This window comes from Heptranchias perlo, chromosome 1, assembly GCF_035084215.1.
Source record: "Heptranchias perlo isolate sHepPer1 chromosome 1, sHepPer1.hap1, whole genome shotgun sequence".
NCBI lineage: Eukaryota > Metazoa > Chordata > Chondrichthyes > Hexanchiformes > Hexanchidae > Heptranchias > Heptranchias perlo.
In genome coordinates this window covers 184,622,897-184,645,071 of record NC_090325.1, presented here as the reverse complement: position 1 = coordinate 184,645,071, position 22,175 = coordinate 184,622,897, and the positions used below count along the sequence as shown (strand labels likewise).

The window sequence follows — 22,175 nt, the reverse complement described above, 5'->3', positions numbered from 1 at the left end:
CAACTTCCCTCCCCTCCCCTGACCTGACCTCCTGCAACTTCCCTCCCCTGACCTCCTGCAACTTAACTTCCCTCCCGGGGGAATCCCCGCGCTCACTCTACTCCGCCCCCTTCCTTGTTGCTTAGCAACAATTCAAACCGAAAGTAACAACCGTGGTCTCGCGATACTTAGACGGTCGACAGGACGAATCGCGGCGGGTGGAAGCTCATTCTCGCGATATCTCAGGGAAGGCGCAGCGCCGCCGCCGCCGCCGAGGAGGAGGCGGGCAGGCAAAGTCTCGCGAGAGCCGGCGGCGGCGGCGGCGGGTAGCAGTTGAGCGGATTGTGTTGAAAAAGCCGGTTGAGGGAAGCCGGGCGGCGGCGGCGGCGTGAGGCGGGGAGTTAGGAGCCGGCGCAGAGAGGCCCCGACTGGAAGTATATATTTTCTTAAAGAAAAAAAATATTCATCCAACTGCGAGGAGGCGGAGGAGGAGGAGGAAATGTCTGAGGCCGCGGAGAAGCCGAACCCGGTCCCGGCCGAGAGTCAGCCGGAGGAGGCGAGCGCGGCGCCAGCGGCTGGAGCCCAGACTCAAACCCTGGTGAGTGAGTGAGTGTGTGAGAGAGAGAGAGAGAGAGCGGCTGTTTACCGGAAAGCGGCGGCCGGGAGGGGAACGATTACTTCCCCCGGTGGCCTCGTGCTGGGAGGTCGGCACCCGGGCTCGGCCGGCCGGCCGCCCGCCCGCCGGGAGCCAGGGCACGGCCGCTTTGGCCCGTTACCCGAACCCCGGCCTGGCCGGTTACCGCGCGCGCGGCCTCGTGTTCGCTGCCGAAACGGAACCGACCGGCCGGCCGGCCGACCGATCGATCGCGCGGTCCTGACGGGCCCGCCCGCCGACTCTGGCTCCGATGATTATGACTCCTCTCATCCTAATTTTCTTTCGTTCCCCTCTTCTTCACCCCCCCCCCCCCCCCCCTAACAGTAGTTTTCCCCGTCCCCTCCGTGTATTGCCCCCGGTGCGGGAGGTCCGGAGCCGCCGGCGGCAGCGATCCTCTGAACCGCTTTGGGCTGCGCGGTGAGGAAGGGTCAACGTCACGGCAGCCCCTCGCGCATGCTCGGTGCGGCTCTCTCTCTCTTCCCCCCCCCCCCCAATCTCTTTGTTTCACTTTGCCTTTCAGAGTCTTGAGGTAAACTCCAGGAGGATCTGAATATAGTTGGGCATTGGGCCGGATAGGAGGCCGATTACATTGAACTTAAAGTGGTTCACATAGAGCGAGACGTCACAGGAGGAGGCTGTTCGGCCCATTGTACCTGTACTGGTTCTTTTGAAACAGATATTCAATCAATCCCACTCCCCTGCTCTTTCTTGATAGCCCTGTAAATTTCCCCCCTTCAAGTATTTATCCTATTCCATTTTGAAAGTTACTATTGAATCTGCTTCCACCACCCTTTCAGGAAGTTAATACTTCCTTGTTTTTTTTTTCCTCTGATGTCACCTCTGGTTCTTTTGTCAATTACCTTAGATCTGTGTCCTCTGGTTACCGACCCTTCTGCCACTGGAAATAGTTTCTCCTTATTTACTCTATCAAAACCCTTCATGATTTTGATCACCTCTCCTTAACATTCTCTGTTCTAACCCCAGTTTCTCTAGTCCCTCCATATAACTGAAGTTTTTCATCCTTGGTAGCATTCTAGCAAACCACCTTTGCACCCTCTCTAAGGCCTATTTATCCTTAAAGTGTGGTGCCCAGAATTGGCCACAGTATGCCAGTTGGGGCCTAACCAGTGTTTTATAAAGCTTTAGCAGAACTTCTTTGCTTTTCTACTTTTATGTCTCTGTTTATGAAGCCAAGGATCCTGTATGGTTTTAGGCTGTTTCCTTACTTTGGATTTTGGATTGATGTGAAATGAAAATTGTCTTGCAGCAATATTCAGTTGTAACATACTTGCAAGTTCTCAAATTAAAGCTATATGGTTTTTAAAGTTACTATTTTGTGTAGAAAACCCAGTGACCATGTGAGTCATTTGAAGTATGTTTGCCCTTTTCTGCTGGTAATGCATATTGCCCTTGGTTACATTGGATTGATGTGCGATCTGATGTGCCTCTAGACTATTGTAAATTTAAAAACATTCTTCTTGCTATGAGGAGAATGACGCAGTAAAATTACCTGTAGCAATTATTTCAAGGATATGAAAGATCAATAACTCTCATTGCAGGTGAGAGTGCATTATGGCTTTTTATGGAATGAATTAAACAAAGTGTTGTAGTTCCTCAGATGATTGTACTTTTTACAAAAAGCTCTCTGATGAAAATTAAATGTTGTCCTTTCTAGATAGTGTTAGAACGATGACAACTCACTAATGGATGTGTATAAGGCTTTTATTTTGTCGTCAACGTCCAAGACCAGTAAGATTGCTAATCAGCAATGAGTAGCTCATTCTTGCTGCATTTTTTTGTGGAAATATTTCCAATGCAAACAGTTCCATCATAATGCCCAATTCTGGTTTGGAATTTGACCCATTTAATTTGCTATGTGGCACTGGAATAACCGAAGGTTGCAGTTTTGAAGCCAAAAATGCAACTTTACCATTCCACCTATCTACCTGCTTTCCTTCCTTGATGGTCAGGGAATGTAAAAGGTACATTGTTTAAGCTTTATGGGTGAGCCAATGGCCAACCTATCTGCAGCCAAAGCCATTTATTTTTGCCTATTTTAAAATAAGTGAGAATATTCCCCAGTACCAAATGTCATTGGTATTTGATATAATGTAGTTGTGCTTGTACTTCCAGCATCTCAAAAGATGAACCAATGAGTGTTGGTTAGTGCCTTTGTTTTCATTATTCCTGAAATATCGGAAGGTTTAACATTTGTAATGCAGTGTAGTTCAGGTTGAATAATTGTGTACTCTGCAAATCACTTTCTTGTAAACTTAATGTAATATTCTCTCTACTAGATGGAAAGTATTGATGCAGCATTTATATTCAAAATGCCTAAACCAGAGGTGAGAGAAGAGGATCCTGCCTATGAAGAAAAAATGGTAAAAACAATAAAGGCAACAGTTATTGAAATTACTTTTACTTGTATGTATTATCGCAATACTTAAATATATGCAAAGCCTCTCGCATTACATGTCCCTGAATTTGGGATTTTATCAGGTGTCTGTTAATTACCTCATCTTCAAGGACCAACTGATAACCCCTTTCCAACCTGTGTAGCTGGAAAAAAATATTATTTGCTTTCTGACCCCTCCCCTCCCCTCCCCAAAGAAAGTACATAAGATTTGCTGCAGTTTAAAGGATGCTGTTCTTGTGATGTTGTTGTTTTAAAACTTTCAGCCCTACTGCTCCATCTTTTAGAGCAGGAGTCCATTTAATCTTCAACAGTGTGATAGGTTGAATATTGCAAGCTAAATTCCCTTAGAAGGAATTTCAATATCCTCTCCAGTCAGAAAAACATCCTTCACCACTGCTCTTTGCCTTCTATCCCATAGCCAATTACGTACCCAAGTTACCACTGTCCCTTTAATCCCATGTGCTTCTATTTTCCGAATAATTCTGTTTTGTGGTATCTTATCAAATACCTTTTGAAAGTCCATATATACAACATCTGCTGCACTACCTTCATCAGCCTTCCCTGACACACATTCAAAGAACTCAATCAGGTTAGTCAGACTGACCCTTACTAACTTCTCCAAGTGAGGATTAATTTTGTCCTTGATAATGGTCTCTAGTAGTTTTCCCACCACTGATGTTAGACTGACAGGCCTGTAGTTAGTTACCAGGTTTATCCCTCTCCCCTTTTTGAATAGGGGTGTAACATTTGCAATCCTCTTGTCCTCTGGCACCACTCTCATATCTACAGAGGTTTGAAGGATTGTGGTCTGAACTTCTGCTATCTCCACCCTTGCTTCCCTCAGCAACCTAGGATGCATCCCATCTGGACCGGGTGACTTGTTAACTTTGAGTGATGCCAGCCTATTTAGCACCTCCTTTCTTTCTATTTTTATCCTATTCAATATCTGTACTCCCTCCTCTACTGTGACATTAGCTTCTCCTTTTGTGAAGACAGATGCAAGGTACTCATTCAGTGCCTCAGTCATGCCTTCTGCCTCCACAAGAAGATTTCCTTCTTTGTCCCTAATTGGCCCCACCATTCCTTTAACTATCCTTTTACGTTTTATATGTTTATAAAAGATTTTTGGGTTCCCTTTTATGTTAACTGCTAATCGTTACTCATATTCTCTCTTTACCCTTGTATCCTTTTTCAATTTCCTCATGTACTCTTTGTATTCTGCCTGGTTTTCTGCTGTATTCTGTACCTGACATTTGCCATAAGCCTCCTTTTTCTGTTTTATTTTAACCTCTATTTTCTTTGTCATCCAGGGAGCTCTAGCTTTGGATGCCCTACCTTTCCTCTTTATGGGAATATGCTTGGTTTGTACCCAAACTATCATCGTCTTGAAGGCTTGCCATTGCTCATTCACTGTTTACTTGGCCAATCTTTTTTTCCAGTCCACCTGTGGTAAATCCCTTCCAAAACACTGAAATTGGCTCTTTTCCAGTTGGGTATTTTCACCATTGTTTTTTTTTGTCCCTTTCCGTAACTACTTTAAACCTAATTATATTATGATCACTATTAGCCAGATATTCTCCCACTGAAACACACTCCACTTGCCCTACTTCATTCCCCAGAACTATATCCAGCACTGCTTCCTTCCTTGTTGGGCTAGGAACATACTGATTTTTGAAAAGTTCTCCTGGACACATTTTAGGAATTCTTCTCCCTCCTTGTCCTTGACACTTTTTTTCCCAGTCCTTATTAGGGTAATTGTAATCCCCTACTATTACTGCTCTATTATTTTTACATTTCTTTGAAATTTGCGTACAGATTTGCTCCTCCATCTCCTTCTCACTATTTGGGGGTCTATAATAAACACCCAGCAATGTTCCTTAACTCTAACCAAATAAATTCAGTCTTGAACTCTCTAGTATGTTGTCCCTCTGTAGAATTGTAATATTGTCCTTGATCAATACTGCCATTTCCCCCCCCCCCCCCCCCCCGCTTTCTTTTCTTTTATCCTTCATTATTCATCTTGAATACACTGTAGCCAGGAATGTTTAGTTCCCATTCCTGCCCATGTTTAAGCCAGATCTCCGTCACAGCCATTATATCATAACCCCATGTGGCATCTTGTGCCTGCAGCTCATCAACCTTATTTGTAACACTCCTCGCATTAACACGCACGCATTCCAACACTATGCTAGTATGCTTTGCTTTTTTCCTCTATCTAATTCCTGCTCTTTCTACACTATTCTTTATTCTGTAGCCATTTGTCCCTCCTAGTCTTCTATGTGTCTTGTCTCTCCTCTCTGCTATATCCTGGTTCTCCTCCCCCAGCCAAATTAGTTTAAACCCTCTCCACAGCACTAATTAATCTTCCCATGAGGACATTCACGTGCAACGCATCCGGCTTGTACAGGTACCTCGTGCCCAGAACTTATCCCAATGCCCCAGGAATCTGAAGCTCATCCTCCTGCACCACTTCTCCAGCCACACATTCACCTGCACTATCTTCCTGTTTCTGTACTCGCTAGCATGTGGCACTGGGAGTAATCCAGAGGTTACCACCTTTTGTGGTCCTGTTCTTTAATCTTTTTCATAGCTCCTGAAACTCTGCTTGTAGGACCTCAACCCTTGTCCTACCTACGACATTGGTTCCCATATGGACCATGACTTCTGGCTATTCCCCTTCCCCTTGCAGAACGTCCTGCACCCGTTCAATAATATGTAAGTTTACTTTGAGTAAGTCAAGGTCACTATGTGCTATATCTTGGATTTTCCTCTGCTTGTCAGTGGCTCTGATGTGATTACGTGAAATGTCCTTCCCAGTCTCTGGGAACCACAGGACAGTCTACTGTTCTGAATAATTAAAAAATATATATATATTGGGTCAACATTTGAATCACGGGCACGTGCTTTTTTTTTCTTGTTGTGGCCTGTGTGAACTAGCAATGGATTTTTAACGTTGCTCAACTGTATACATATTCTCTAATGGAGCGAATAAGTCACAAATATGGTTTTGTAATTGCACTTGTTTATGACTTTTAAACCACAACACAAGCTTTGACATTCTCTATTGTTTGGTGTTGCTGAATCCTCCGAGCAAATGGAGCAATTTTAGCATAATTACAGCCGAGCTATGTTGTCGACCTTTTGGAAGTGGTATGGAACAGTGGTTGTTAACTGTTTAAACAACTACTTCAAGTACATTGAGGAGGATAAATGGCTGCTATTGTTTCAAAACATTTAACCACCAGGTGCCTCCTTTTCCTGTAGTAATTCTAGTTTCATTTTGCACTGCGTTCCACTTAAAGTATGAGCTGTATATTTAATGCTTTCATAATGCGTTTATCACATACACTGCTAAATTTAAGGTTGGGTTATATATTGGATTTAAAAGTGCTCAAATAGGTTGTATGAGTGTATGTGTTATCTTGAACATAGGGTTGAAGGAAATACATTTGTCATGGATAAGTTGTGTTGTCTCCAGGATTTCAGTAAAGCACAATGGACGTGTTAATTTTTTTTGTATTCTGTCTACTTGATCTAACTTTTAAAAAAAATAACAATGCAATTTATAGATTTATGTCCTTCCAAACATGGGTTGTTTGAAGAGAACATTTTTGAGCTGACTATCACAAGGTGAAGTATTGATGGTTTTAATGGGAATGATTTAATAGCACCCCTGAAGAAATGGTTGCTTTTATTTCTCCCCCCGCCCCGCACCCCCCCACCCCCCCCACCTCACCAAAAAGTTGCATAGTGGTCCAATTTACAAAATATGCCACTGATACCAGGTGACTGCAAATCATTTTTCTTATGATAAGCTGACCGTTCCAAAAATGTGGTATTCTCATTATGCAGCTCCCAGAAAGAAACAGTTCCTTTTGATTGTAATAGATTAATTGCGAAATGTTTGCACACTGTGATCTTTGATTCACCTTGCCTCACTTTCTTCTTTGTTTAACACAAGTATTGTTTTCTCTTTTTTTGGTTGGCAGAAAACAGACAGGTCAAATAGATTTGATTATCTGCTGCAGCAGACCGAACTTTTTGCCCACTTTATCCAACCTGCTGCACAGAAGACTCCAACTTCGCCTTTAAAGATGAAACCTGGACGTCCTCGCGTAAAGAAAGATGAGAAACAGACACTTCTGTCAGCTGGAGAGTAAGATATATTACAGGCAATGTGTTTTTTGGATTCAAGATGCAGATTCTGTGCAATCCCAACTTGGAAAGCATTCTTCATATTTGAAAGGGAAAAAGGTGTTAATGTTTGATCAAAATAGAATGGTGGCAGTAAAGCTTTCATTTCTTCCTGAGCTTTTGGGGCCTTGGCTTTTCATCATATATCAATAACTCGGATGAAGGAATAGAGAGTTATAGATCCAAGTTTCCAGGAGGCACAGAAAGTTGTGTGGATGGGAGGAGGAAGTTACAATGGGACAGAGACGGACCAATGAGTGGGCAAAACTGTGGCTGATGGAATTCCATGTGGGGACATGTGAGGTCATCCGCTTTGGATCAGAGATAGACAAATCTGAGTATTTTCTAAATGGGGAGAGATTAAGAACTGCGGAGGAGCAACGGGTGTCCATGTACGCATCACTAAAAATGACTGCACAGTTACAAAAAGTAATCAAAAAGACTAATGGAACGATGGCCTTTATCTCAAGGGGATTGGAATAGAAAAGTGAGGAAGTTGCACAGAACTGTGGTCAGACCCCATCTGGAGTGGTGTTCAGTTTTGGGCACTGAACTAACAAAGATGTATTGGCCTTGGGAGGGGGTACAGTGCAGATTCACCAGAATGATACAAGGGCTTAAAGTATGAGGATAGGTTGCATAAACTTGGTTTGTATTCCCTTGAGTTTAGAGGGTTGAGGGATGAACTGATTGAGGTGTTTAAAATGATTAAGGGATTTGATTGGGTAGATACAGAGAAACTATTTCCTGGTGGGGGAATCTAGAGCAAGAGGGTATAATCTTAAAATTAGAGGTAGGCCATTTAGGAGTGATATCAGAAAGCACTTCTTCGCACAAAGGTAGTGGAAATGTGGGACTCTTTCTCTTTTCCCCCCCCCCACCCCCCCAATCAAAGATGCTGGGGATCAACTGAAATTTTATGAACTGAGATCAATAGATTTTTTTTTTGGTCAGATAAGGGTATTAAGGGATATGGAGTTGAGGTACGGATCAGGCATGATCTAATTGAATGGTGGAACAGACGTAAGGGGCTGCATGACCTACTCTTGTCCCTGTTATTTAAAGTTGGAACAGCATCATGTTCACCCAGTGATCAATATCTTGCACTTATTATAACATAGTGGACATAGAATTTCTCTCAACCCTGGATAATAACACCACAATTCTTAAACTTGTCACATGAGTGTGATGAAGAGCATGCTGACATACTAATCTATTGGCACAGAAATAGTTTTAGAAAGTTTATACATAGAAACGTAGAAAATAGGAGCAAGAGTAGGCCATTCAGCCCTTCGGGCATGCTTCACCATTCAAAATGATCATGGCTGATTGTCTAACTCAGTACCCTGTTCCTGTTTTTTTTTTCCCCCCATATCCCTTGATCCCTTTAGCATTAAGAAATATATCTCCATCTATCTTGAATACATCTAATGACTTGGCCTCCACTGCCTTCTGTGGTAGAGAATTCCACTGGTTCACCATCCTCTGAGTGAAGAAATTTCTCCTCATCTCAGTTCTAAATGGCATACCCTGCATCCTGAGACTGTAACCCCTGGTTCTGGACTCCCCAGCCATCGTGAACATCCTCCCTGCATCTAGTCTGTCTAGTCCTGTTAGAATTTTATATGTTTCGATGAGATTACCTCTCATTCTTCTAAACGCTAATGAATATAGGCCTGGTCGATCCAATCTCTCCTCATATGTCAGTCCTGCCATCCCAGGAATCAGTCTGGTAAACCTTCATTGCACTCCCTCCATAGCAGGGACATCCTTCCTCAGATAAGGAGACCAAAACTGCACACAATACTCCAGATGTGGTCTCATCAAGGCCCTGTATAACTGCAGTAAGACAGCCCTGCTCCTGAACTCAAATCCTCTTGCAATGAAGGCCAACATACCATTCGCCTTCCTAACTGCTTGCTGCATCTGAATGCTCGCTTTCAGCGACTGGTGTACAAGGTCACCCAGGTCTCGTTGCACCTCCCCTTTTCCCAATCTATCACCATTCAGATGATAATCTGCGTTTCTGTTTTTACAACTAAAGTGGATAACCACGCTCTTATCCATGTTTATACTGCATCTGCCATGTTCTTGCCCACTCACCCAACTTGTCTAAATCACATTGGAGCCTCTTTGCATCCTCCTCACAGCTCACATTCCACCCCAGCTTTGTGTCGTCTGCAAACTTGGAAATGTTGCATTTAGTTCCCTGATCCAAATCATTGATATATATTGTGAATAGCTGGGGTCCAAGCACTGATCCCTGCGGTAACCCACTAGTCACTGCCTGCCACCCGGAAAAAGACTTGTTTATTCCTACTCTCTGTTTCCTGTCTGTCAACCAATTCTCAATCCATGCCAGTATATTCCCCCCAATCCCATGTGCTTTAATTTTGCACACTAACCTCTTGTGTGGGACCTTATCAAAAGCCTTCTGAAAAGCCAAATACACCACATCCACTGCTTCTCCCCTACCTATTCTAGTTTTTTAAAATTCATTCATGGGATGTAGGCGTCGCTGGCGAGGCTGGCATTTATTGCCCATCCCTAATTGTCCTTGAGAAGGTGGTGGTGAGCCGCCTTCTTGAACCGCTGCAGTCCGTGTGGTGAAGGTTCTCCCACAGTGCTGTTAGGAAGTGAGTTCCAGGATTTTGACCCAGCAACGATGAAGGAACGGCGATATATTTCCAAGTCGGGATGGTGTGTGACTTGGAGGGGAACGTGCAGGTGGTGTTGTTCCCATGCGCCTGCTGCTCTTGTCCTTCTAGGTGGTAGAGGTCATGGGTTTGGGAGGTGCTGTCGAAGAAGCCTTGGAGAGTTGCTGCAGTGCATCCTGTGGATGGTACATCCCTCAAAAAAAACTCCAGTAGATTTGTTAAGCATGATTTCCCTTTCATAAACCCATGCTGACTTTGTCCAATCCTGTTAATGCCCTCCAAGTGTTCTGTTATCACATCTTTTATAATAGACTGATGTTAGGGAATTACAGACCAGTTAGCCTGTTTTTTCTCTCCCTTTTTTTAAAATAGTGGGGTTACATTTGCCACCCTCCCAATCTGTAGGAACTGTTCGAGTCTATAGAATTTTGGAAGATGATCACCAATGCATCCACTATTGCCAGGGCCACTTCCTTTAGTACTCTGGGATGTAGATTATCAGGCCCTGGGGATTTGTCAGCCTTTAGCCCCATTAATTTCCCTAGCACTTTTTTTACTAATACATGTTGCAAATAACTATGCTTTTATTAGCCTGTAATCTGCCATGGGTTTGGAAGAGCGCAATTATTTGAATAACAGTAGATTTTAAAATTATTTCAACTTGGGATCAGCTTTAAATTAAAATAGTGATCATCTGCATTAATTGCATATTTTGAATTTTAGGTTAGTAATGCACCGTACACGTGCTAGACCTGGCTGCAAAATTAACGCACAATCTCCTCCTGGTGATGGTATAAGCTGATAGTTATTCTGACTTGGCTGCAGATTTGAAATCGGTGATAGTAACGTCTCACTTAAAATGGGTTAGAATATAATGGTGACTGCACAAAACAATTCACTTTTAATTCTTAGTTATCGGCATCGCCGTACAGAACAGGAAGAAGATGAAGAACTACTGTCAGAAAACAGCAAGACAACCAATGTCTGCACAAGGTTTGAAGAATCCCCATCATGTATGTAAAGCCATTTTATTCATTAATTCATGCATACATTTAAATCACTCAGAGTTTTCACTTTTTCCCAATTGCTTTTACATTTTCTTTGGTCACCTTGCATCGATTTGCAGTGTTCAATTTTTGTCAAAATAGTCAAAACTAGACTCGTAGGACATTTGAGACTGCTGTAATTTCGAGCTTCAAACCCAAGACCTCCGTCTGCCATTCTCCAAATTATTGGCTGCATTCATTGTTGCATCAACAAGACCCCTTGTGATAAAATGGTGATGGAGACCACGGACTCACTCCAGTCTAATTTGTGATCTCGACATTTAAAAAATTTTTGTGACTCATGATTGTGGATTGTTGATATTGAGCATTTTGAGGTGAAGTTCAGCATGGATAAAATGCAGAGTAAAGCTGAAAGATTACCCTATGCCAGTATGAAACATCTTTCATATACCAGCCCTTCACCCTGGCCTCAGTGCCACATTTTGCTCAGATTTGCACACTCAGCCAGTGCTCATGAGGAACTAAGTTGAAACTGCTCAGATTTATTTTGCATAGGACCCTAGCAGCCAGCAAAAGAATGAAGTCATCTTAATAGTCTGGGCTACATTAAAACAGATCAACCTATATTTTCAGAAGAGGAATAATTAATTGTGCACGTGTAACTTGCTCTCCTTTTGAAGTTAAGCACCATGTAATCAGTTCCTTTATAATTCTACCAAAAGGTGAGCTGAATGTTTCCCCAGCAGGCATTGCTCCAATTGTAAGATATTAAACATCCCTGTGGTAACATTGCAATGATCGCTTACAAAGAAACCAAGTCCAAATAAACTCTTCTTCCTCTTAGCACCCACCCCACACACCTGTCATAATGAAGTTTATCTGCTCTGTTTAACTGTTCATGTCTCTGTATGTTATTTGGCCTCATGTTTAACGTTCAATCTAGCCGCCATAAAATGGTGGTAGTCTGTCAGTGAAATACACTATCTTTGTTTTGGAGTCCTCACCTAAATGCTGACATTCTTTATCCAAACGTTGAGATCTTGATACCGATTTGTTTGAGCTGCTTGCTTTTTGTTGTCTCGAGCTGTCATTATGCTTTCAGTTAAATGGTTCCTGATACAGTAAGACTTTTTTTTGGTCATGGCAATGATTTCATATCCACTTAAATTGTGTTTTGTGCAGACTCTTGCAATTGTTGCAGGCTCTAAATGTTAGGAATCTCTTCCACAGATATAAAAGGAGGGAAACTCAGGGACTACCAGATCCGTGGACTGAATTGGCTGATTTCTTTATATGAGAATGGCATTAATGGTATCCTGGCAGATGAAATGGTATGAATCCACCTTGATTGTGATTATAAGAGATTAACGGGTGATCTAATTGAGGTGTTTAGGATGATTAAAGGATGTGATAGAGTAGGTAGGGAGAAACTATTTTCTCTGGCGGAGGAGTCCAGAAAAAGGGACCATAACCTTAAAATTAGAGCTGGACCATTCAGGGCTGATGTCAGGAAGCACTTCCTCACACAAAGGGTCGTGGAAATCTGGAACTCTCGTCCAAAAAGCTATTGAGGCTGGAGGTCAATTGAAAATTTCAAAACTGAGATTGATCGTTTTTTGTTAAGTAAGGGACATGGAACCAAGATCTTTAAATGGAGATAAGCCATGATCTAATTGAATGGCGGAGCGGGTTCGAGGGGCTGAATGACTTACTCCAGTTCTATCGCACTGTTCAGAAATGTTCAGGGTAATCCTGATCAAAAAGCAGCGATAGGTTGTGCGAGGCTTAATTGATGTATTTCATTTAATAGGGTCTTGGGAAGACTTTACAAACTATTGCCCTTCTTGGGTACATGAAATATTACAGAAGCATTCCTGGACCTCACATGGTTCTGGTCCCTAAATCTACACTGCACAACTGGATGCTTGAGTTCAAGCGATGGACACCAACTTTTCGAGCTATTTGTCTAATTGGTGACAAGGACCAAAGGGTAAGAACTGTATTTTGTGTTCCTGAAAATACCAATGGACGATACAACTGGTGTCTGGAGCTTAGTTGGTAAATGCACTGCACATTGTGGAAGTAAGCTATGCAGTGCCGCTTGGATCAACTATCAAGATAGCTGAGCCCAGCTGGGAAAATACAACTGCCCTTGGTGCCCCAGCATAAGGAAGAGAAAAATCAGCCAGGGTTCTTAGTCCTGGTTGCTATCTTGTCATCCTGTCACACTTGTCAAATGGAAATTGAATAGCCTGCTAAACACTTGCATTCAAGGCTTGCATGTGAAAAGAATGGCTGCATGTAACCAAACATGTTGTATAATGCAAGTACAATAACTGAAGGGCTCAAGACTTGGGGGACATAATTTTAATGTAACCTTTCCCCAATTTAAAAAAAAAACAATTTTGTAAAAAAAATTGAAAATGTTTGTTTTGGGAGGAAGGGGTGGATTTGGCTTGGTTCAGTCTTTAATAATGGTCCCACCTTTCACTTTCTTACACTGTAGTGCACTTACTTTTGTTCGTCCTTTCTAAGTACATGTTTGCAATATGCACAAGGAAGAAGGATCAGTGGCCTGTGATAATGTAAGCAATCAGGGTTCCCCAAGACTAGCCTATGGTGATCAGCTTTTCTTGTTTGTTTGCTCTGCACAACTAAAATCAGAAATTCACCATGCACATAATCTTGAGCCCAAATTTGCATTCTTCATGTTGCATTGTAATTTATTGCACTCACTACATTAAAGGAAAACGATATTAATTTTTCAACAAATCTATTTCTGAACTATTATATTAGCTTAAATCTGGCTGTTTAATACCTGTCATAAGCTACTTATCTGTTTCTATTGTATCTCAATTGCATACTAGAAAGATAAATGTTTCTGGTATTAAAGAAGCTGAAATTTAAATGACTCCTTCCTTTATCAGGCTGCCTTCATCAGAGATGTCCTGCTGCCTGGAGAGTGGGATGTCTGTGTCACATCGTATGAAATGCTGATCAGGGAGAAATCTGTTTTCAAAAAGTTTAATTGGAGGTATATGGTTATAGATGAAGCCCATAGGATCAAAAATGAAAAGTCTAAGGTAAATTTATTTTTCCTCAATTCTCTGCTCTTTCTTGACACCCACCCAAAAGGGGAAAAAACATTTAATACAGGTGTTAATGGTTACAGTTGAGGTAAATGGAAGACTTTCTGGCTTACCAAAAAGTGAATTGGGAGTAGTGCAGGCTGGCTCTGTGGCAAAGAGCTGGACTTGTTCATATTCTCAGTGGTATTGGTGTATTTTGAGAAATGTATCTAGAGTGTGAGGTCATTTTCAAGCGGGATGCAGTCATTTGTTACCAGAGAACAAATTGGGCCAAGAGGTTCGCCATACTGGAGAGGGGAATGTGAGGGAGGGATAAAATGGAATGATGGTGAGGAAAAGCAAGAGGCTGCTGTAGAAAGTGGGGTGGGGGTGAAAGTGGCTGCTGTTGGGAGAATGGGATAGTGATGGGCAGAAAGAGGGTAACAAGAAAAAACATTCCAGGATTAGAGATTTTGAAAGAGTAAAGGAGGATGAATTTTCAGTAGTAAAATGTAATTATGGTTGAAATAGTGTTGAGTAGATGCTGCTTCTATCTTGCTGTTCCTTTAACCGTCCACCATCAGAGCTTCAATAGTCAAGCTGAAAGGGACATTTGCTGTCACTGATGGTATGTAAATCAGGAGAAAAATAGTGCCTTACACCGAAATAATCCAATGCAAATCAATGGCTTGAGAATATCCATACTGGTGATTTTTAAATAGCAGTGAACTATAACTCCAGGGGTTCAGAGATTTGATAGTTCATCCCTGAGTTTAAAAACTAGAAGGGAAAAATCTTTTGGATTTAAGATCAGAAATCTGGTTTGCTTATTCAGGCCTTGATGAACTATTAAAAGCTTTTTAGCCACTTTCCACTCCACGCCCACTGTTACTGTGATTTGAAAAATGTGTAATTCATTTGAGGATGGATCTCGGAGGTGTCGATATTCTCATCTTTCTTGTTATGGATAATCACTTAATACTGATGTACTACTGGTAGGATGACTTGCTTTTTATCTAATGGTTAATTTTTCCTCCCGAATGCAAAGAATTTGGCCGTTAGTGCTTCTATACAAATGCATAGATGGGGCAAAATCACAGGCATAAACACATCCAAATAGCTCTATGATCTTTGAATTAAGTCTGAATCTAACAATTGTGCTACTGGTATTGTGATTTGAATTTATGACCAGTTTGTATAGTAGTGTTTTTTAATATGTTACAATTGCAGCTGTCTGAAATAGTGAGAGAATTCAAGACAACAAATCGGCTATTGCTCACGGGTACACCTCTTCAGAACAACCTGCATGAACTCTGGGCTCTGCTCAACTTCCTTCTTCCAGATGTCTTCAATTCATCTGCTGTAAGTAGTTCAACAGCAAACTGACTGCATCGTTAGCCTACGGTTCATAAAGAGTTCAAGTGAAGTTTGAAATTGGGATGTTTCCATCAAAACTAAACTAAACGCTGCAACTGAACCTTATTTCTTTTTGGAAGGGATGAAAGAATGCTCCAGAGTTTGTTCTTCACTTTCAGGACTTAACCATAGTGTACGGTGAAGCTTTCCCTAACTCGATAGTGGTGTGAGGCGTATTGTGGGATATGATATTTCCTAGGCATTAGGAGCAGCCAGATGGCTGGTCTTTTCCAGTCCTGTGCATTCCTTTGTTCACCTCCCCAAATTTCCTGGCGATCACATTCACCATTCTGTATGCAAGTGCAGAAAAGTGGATTCAAACTAAGTCCAGTTGGATGTATCTCACCTTTTCAAACTGTGCTCATATCCATTTCTAATGCTCCATATTACATCTGCCGTAAACTACTGTTAAAGAATGTGGTAGTCTTCTATGTTAACGAATACTTGTAAGGAGAATACAGTGGCTTCTTCCAACTAAAAGGAAGTCTGTCCTTTATTGAGAGCCGTTCAACAAACAGGGTACAATCCAACATAGATATGTGTTCTTTATCCAGAGGCAGGCTGGAATTACAGTACAGTAGAGACAGCTGCTTTAGTGTTGTACATACTAACAGCCAAAAGCATGATCCCTGTATGCTACCTTTTTCAAATACTCTGGACACGCCCTACCACAAGTTATTTAATACATGTAGACTGATTGTCTCTGTCTTTGTTCAAACACCACTTAGACAACTGGCTTTGATATGGCCATCTCCCCACAAACATTGTTGCGTCTTTGTTCACTCGAACCATGTGAGACATTTCTTCCCTCAAAGCTTGATCTCACAGATCAGTGAGGTGTGATTTCCCTGTATTTGACTGATCTTTACAACCTTCCTGACACAACATTGGTTACGATCTGAAGTTATTGAAATCATTGTTCCTGGTTTTTTTGGTCAGCTAGTGCTGGTAATGGTTCTGCTGCTGCTATTTACAGCTACTCCTGATCAATCTTTTGTTTCTTAACTTGTCCCATTACTACCCTACTTGCCTTGCACCATCATTCCTTTTGTCATTTAATCACTCGTGCCCTCTACCCTATCACAGACCTTCCCTTTTTGTTTTTTCCTCCCCACCCCCCTTTTCCCTGGCTCTGTACTTGCTTAAAAACTTTAACTGTTAACATCTTCCAGTTCTGACAAAAGGTCTTCGACCTGAAACGTTAACTCTGTTTCTTTCTCCACAGATGCTGCCTGACTTGCTGATCTTCTCCAGCATTTTCAGTTTTTATTTGACTGATCTTTGTTTCCCTGTGTTTGTTTCCCTGTATTTCCCTGTACTGGCTGTCTCTGTCATTCACCAATTCAAAGTTAATTATTTTATGCATATTTTTCCAGGGCTTGATCTTATGCAGATCACTGTCTTTGGCCATTTCCCTTTTGACTTGATGGCTCCAATTGTCTTTCATCAAGTAGCAAGTTCAAAGGCGCCTAAGTATTTTAACAGTTAATGAGATTAGATGTGGTCTCGAGTGACACCATTTGCATATGCACAATAGGAGGTCAATTGCTAGCAGGGGACATGTCTTGCCTTTAGGGTGGAACAGCCACCCAACCAGTCTTCACATTGTTTCTTCCCCTAATTCATGTTTCAACAACTACAAAGCATATTGAATCTGTCTGCCCACTTAGATCAACAGTGTGTATTTTATCTGATGCTTCCTTGACTGCTAACTTGAGCAACTCTGCCATCTTGTGTAACAAACGAAAATTACATTAAAAGCATGTTAGTGCTATATATTCTGTAAAACCATTACTTTTAATCTATCTTGACCCACTAAGTAGCTTCTTATAAATATTTTAGTATTTAACAATTTTGGTAAAGTAATCCAAGCTACAAAAAATTTACTCCATGCCCAGGTGACCATTCTTTGTGTGTGGACCTGGCAGTGGGTGTCAAAAGGATATTTGACTCATCCTGATCCTTTCCTCACCACACTGCTCCAGAAGTAGCTGAAGAGAAAGTAGGAGTGGGAACCTAAACCTCTTTACTTGCTTTCCTTTTGCCCCTACCTCCGCCCTGGCTGAACCCGCTAACTCAGCACATTCCACAGTTGAGGAATGGGACCGTACATATGTCCGTGACTCCGCTACTCAATGGAAAAACTCACTGTCGTCACGATAAATTGTGTTAAATATTTTCTCTGTCAAACTGCTGATGTGCCTAGTAGATGAAACTGAAATATTGCAGTTATTGTGAACAGCTGTGTATCCATTTTATGATAAATGACTTTGAAACATATCTAATTTGGATGCTACCTTTTTTTTCATTATTATCATTCTTGTGCTCCTAGCAATAAACAACTTGGTATTTGAAACCATAGGCTTTGGGGTTGATAGAACTAACAACAAATGTGAGCAAACTTGTCTGATTTGAATGACCAATGCTCCTTCTTCGTTCTTTATAGGACTTCGATTCTTGGTTTGACACAAACAACTGTTTTGGAGACCAGAAGCTAGTTGAACGGTTGCATATGGTAAGTGCATCTGCATTGTGATGCTGCAATATCATGAAATCATTAAAATACAAATGTAATTGAGGCCCCATCACCATTGCAATTTGTAATCTGAAAATTAGATACTCTCCAATGAAGGTAGTGTGTTTTCAAAGAAACAGCAAATTTTAGAACTGTAATTTATTAATCAAAAATATGATACTTAAAACTGAGGATCTGTATAAATGAATGTTTATCATAGGGTGATTAAATTTTGAGTTATGCCACATTAAATACAAATTAATTTGACTAATGAACTTTAAAGAACGATAACAGTACGGTCCCCGCCGCTTATAGCGGGCATGTTTGTGCGAATGTGATTTGCCCGCCATAAGCGATGGCCGGTATAACTTGGTAGCGCTATTACTATATAACAAGAATGTTCCTTCTGCCCACTGTTTCCATCTCCACTCTGACCTGCAGCATTATTTAAACTGCAATCAGTGCTTAGTACAAACTGCAATCCCATACCACTTGGAAGGGTGTAAGTACACAAAGGGTAACTGAACATTAACGAGGTGTTAATTCCTTGTGTGTGTTTGTTCTTGCATTCAGTGCACCTTATGGAGATGCAAACTAGTGAGTAAGCACAGTTATTTCTGCCAGAAATAAACTGAGCACTTCAGACACTGTAACTGGCAACTTTGAAATTGACATTAATGCAAATAGGTAATTGTTATTGCTTTTTGACCGACATAAACCACTGCCATTTTAATCATGGATGTTTTAAGTGCTGGGTACTGTACCCAGATCTGGATCACTCAAATCACTTTAGATATTATAGAGCAGGGGAAGAGAGATTGTTTAGTCCTGCGTTTTCGAAGTAAATAAAAATTATCTTTTTTTGTGTGTCTCTACTTACTGAGCCCCTCAGTCGACCTTGGTAATAAGCATCTCCATGGGTTGCAGTACATATCGATCCTGAGTCAGTCACCCAAATCCGTGCTTGTTTAAATTCTGCTGGATTTCTAGTAGGACTAGATAAATACGGAGAACTAAAGTGATGGGTCTCCATAGAAGAGCGGTGAATTTCAAATCTGAGGAAACAAGATGGAGTGATTTTTTTAATATAATGCTGCAAGTCCTTTTCTTCCTGCTCTATATGTACTTTTTCAGTAGCTGAAATGGGGGTGGAACTTGCTCAGACTTGCTATGAGGAAAGTCAGTGTGTTGAGTTTACTGTATTTCTTTTACATAAATTGGGATTAGTTATGTTTCAAAACAAATCAGTTATGGACTGCTGCCAGTGTGTGACTCTGCCAATTAATGCATGCAAATAAATTTGATTCAAATTGTAATTGCATCAAGCCTGTGGGTATCCTAAAACATTGTACACTTACTCTGCTTTGGGTGCTGTGATCTTGCAGTAAAGAAAGTTGTATCAAACTTGGCTGTCAGAGGTATTTTTTGATCTGAATTTGGCTGTAAATAGAGGTGCATTCATGTAACTGAATATTTAACCCATATCTGCAGATGTACTCAAACACTTGGCTTGTTAAAATATTTTGCTTTTTAACCTTTTTTTTTCCAGTCCACAAGACTGTTAAAATACGCCTTTGTAACTGAGTTTTTTTACTTGAGCATGTATTCTAACCTGAATTAGGTATTGCGACCCTTCCTTCTCCGACGTATTAAAGCTGAGGTAGAAAAGAGCCTGCCACCAAAAAAGGAAGTCAAAATGTATGTAGGCCTTAGCAAAATGCAAAGGGAATGGTGAGTATGCAACTTAAGAATATTAACATGTTGCATTGTGAAGCACGGCATAATCTTGCATCAATTCATAGAACTTACACTGCACTTTAAGCATTAGTGAGAGCATTTGTAGAACTAATGGAATGGATTTACCCAAGGTACTGTGCATGCAAATACTGACTCCGTACCATAGTGAGCTTGCTTCCTTCTGGTTGTCTAGTGTTGCAGCATTATTGTTTGGCTGCTGACCGAGACAAGTTAGAACCCCAAGTTTCTATTATTTGAATGAATTCTTTCCCTAAACAGAAGCCAAACTTTTAGATTACCTGTGAATCTGTACTGGACTGTTTCTATGCACATGTGAATACTGCAGTGTTTAAAACGGTTTGGGTCTCCCTACAACATTCCTTTGCTGAAAAGCCAGCGAGTGCCTTATTCTCATGCTCAGACTTTCATCTTTCCACCTCCACCCTTTCTATTTTCCACTGCAATCCAAAAAAAAAATTCAGATCTCCACCTAGCTCAGCACAACCCTCCTGAAACCTGACTAACTACCAGTGGGGGTTCTCAAAAATTTATATTCACAACATCCATCTAGTAGTTCAGGGAGAACTCAGCAATGACCCTTAAAGATAGACTGCATTTATATAGCACAATATCATATCCTCAGGCTGTCCCAAAGTACTTAATTTTTTTAGTGTAGGCATCTCTTCAATGCTATCTTCCAAATAACATGTAGAGAGAACCCCCTCCTGGAGATCAGGCCCCTCTTTCCCCAGTGGTTTATGGAGTGTACTTGCAGTCAAAGAATAAAGATCTTTTGTGGCTTGAGTGGATATTGGTCACTAGATATGGGGTTCTATATCTCTGGGATTAGATGTACTAAAAAATCCCTGGTATGTGGAGTTTGGGAGGCTTTGTCCTAGCTACCTATACAACAAAGTGTTCATTTTAGGTTGTTACCACTTTTTCTGTTAGAACTGCACAAAAAAAGTTTTATTTTTCCAAGTTTGTCTGACAAGTTTTAATTGTGATCTTTGTTACAGGTATACCAGGATATTAATGAAGGATATCGACATCCTGAACTCCTCAGGGAAAATGGACAAAATGCGTCTGTTGAACATACTGATGCAACTGCGCAAGTGCTGCAACCACCCATATCTCTTTGATGGAGCTGAGCCCGGCCCACCTTACACTACTGATACTCACCTAGTAGTTAACAGTGGCAAAATGGTGGTATTGGACAAACTACTGCCAAAAGTGAAGGAACAAGGTCAGCTGAAGGCCTGTTATAAGGAATGTAGGCTTTTGTTTTCCCATGACTTTCGATCTTTCTGTAAGGATGAAAAATACCCCATGGCTTCTGAGTCAGAAAGGATATATTCTGAAATCCTCAAAGAATTAAAGGAGACATTTAATGATGCGTTGGTTATTTTCCAGAGCTTCATAAGTACTAAGTGTACTATCAGGACTGGGGAGGGCAAATGTAGCTCCAAAGGAATAAGGCACAAACTTGTTAATTACAGGCCATAATGAGAGGGAAATTGGTTGAAAACATTCCAAAGCACTGGAATCAGCATGGTTTTTAGACATAATGGGGCCTGTTAAGAAGCTTGCCAGGATGTTTTTGAGGCGATGGCTAAGCTAGTGAACAAGGATAATCCAGTAGATGTAAACTGGATTTTCAAAATACATTCACTAAAATCAGTTATTAGATATCAGTAATGAAGGTTACGGCATGTGAAATAGATGACATTGTCCAGATGGATTGAGAATTGGCTTAATATTAAAGGGTCCTATTTTGAGAGAGGCTGGGGGATTGGGCAGATGTGACTGAAAATTCAGAGAGCAGATGGCCCACCCAAACTTGAGTTAATAAATTAATTTAAACTCTTGAGGTCAGGAGAAATTGAACAAATGCTAACGTGCCCAGCCCATTTATCATGAGCTGGTAATGGGCTGGTAAATGCAACATACTGGTACTCGGGTCAGCTGTAAACATATTGCTCCTCCAACTGCTTGCCTGCCTGTTGATCTTGTGTATTCTGAACCTGTGGATGGCAGACATTGCCAGCCCCACTGGTGCAGACCCACCGAACCCCCTGTGTGCTGGGTGACCAAAAATGAATTGTAGGGGGAGGATTTGCAACCAGTTACTACTGAAAGGGGGCCTGTAATGTTTGGAATTGAATGTGCAAGGATATCCACTGGCAGGGGCTGCAAAGAATTTGGGAATGATCACTGATCATACCTTGGAAGCATCTGGTCAGTATGAAGCAGAGTACGGCAAATTGCACGCTGTGATGTTTTGGATTAGTCAGCAAGGTTTTAATGACTGTTTAAATCAGTGGCGTGTCCTGTTCTGAAATATGACATCCAGTTTTAGTCACCCTACTTCAAAGAATATAAATGCATTGGCAAGGGTTCAGAGGAGAGAGATCAAGATTTCAGGCTGAGTTTAGAAGATGATAGGCTTGAGTAAATGTAAGTTTTTTTTTGCTGAAGGAAAGAAGGTTAAGGGGAAACTAGGAGAGAGAGAGATAGAATGGTGTGGATAA

General features: G+C 41.3%; 1 protein-coding gene across 4 annotated transcripts in view; it reads left to right on the top strand.

Annotated features, from left to right (window-relative positions):
* The first annotated feature begins 259 nt into the window (after positions 1-259).
* Positions 260-22,175, top strand: part of LOC137329069 (SWI/SNF-related matrix-associated actin-dependent regulator of chromatin subfamily A member 5) — a 36,077-nt gene continuing 14,161 nt past the window's right edge. The window contains exons 1-11 of one of the 4 annotated variants that reach the window (XM_067994387.1): positions 260-577; positions 2,932-3,015; positions 7,040-7,206; positions 10,814-10,914; positions 12,139-12,239; positions 12,719-12,898; positions 13,836-13,991; positions 15,207-15,338; positions 17,839-17,907; positions 19,529-19,638; positions 20,664-20,890. In XM_067994387.1, coding sequence (XP_067850488.1) covers positions 479-577; positions 2,932-3,015; positions 7,040-7,206; positions 10,814-10,914; positions 12,139-12,239; positions 12,719-12,898; positions 13,836-13,991; positions 15,207-15,338; positions 17,839-17,907; positions 19,529-19,638; positions 20,664-20,890 — 1,426 coding nt within the window. In that variant the 5' untranslated portion in view covers positions 260-478. Of the gene's footprint in view, positions 578-1,132; positions 1,164-2,931; positions 3,016-7,039; positions 7,207-10,813; positions 10,915-12,138; positions 12,240-12,718; positions 12,899-13,835; positions 13,992-15,206; positions 15,339-17,838; positions 17,908-19,528; positions 19,639-20,663; positions 20,891-22,175 lie in introns of those variants that run through there. The other 3 variants (XM_067994388.1, XM_067994389.1, XM_067994390.1) reach the window with 3 other exon arrangements.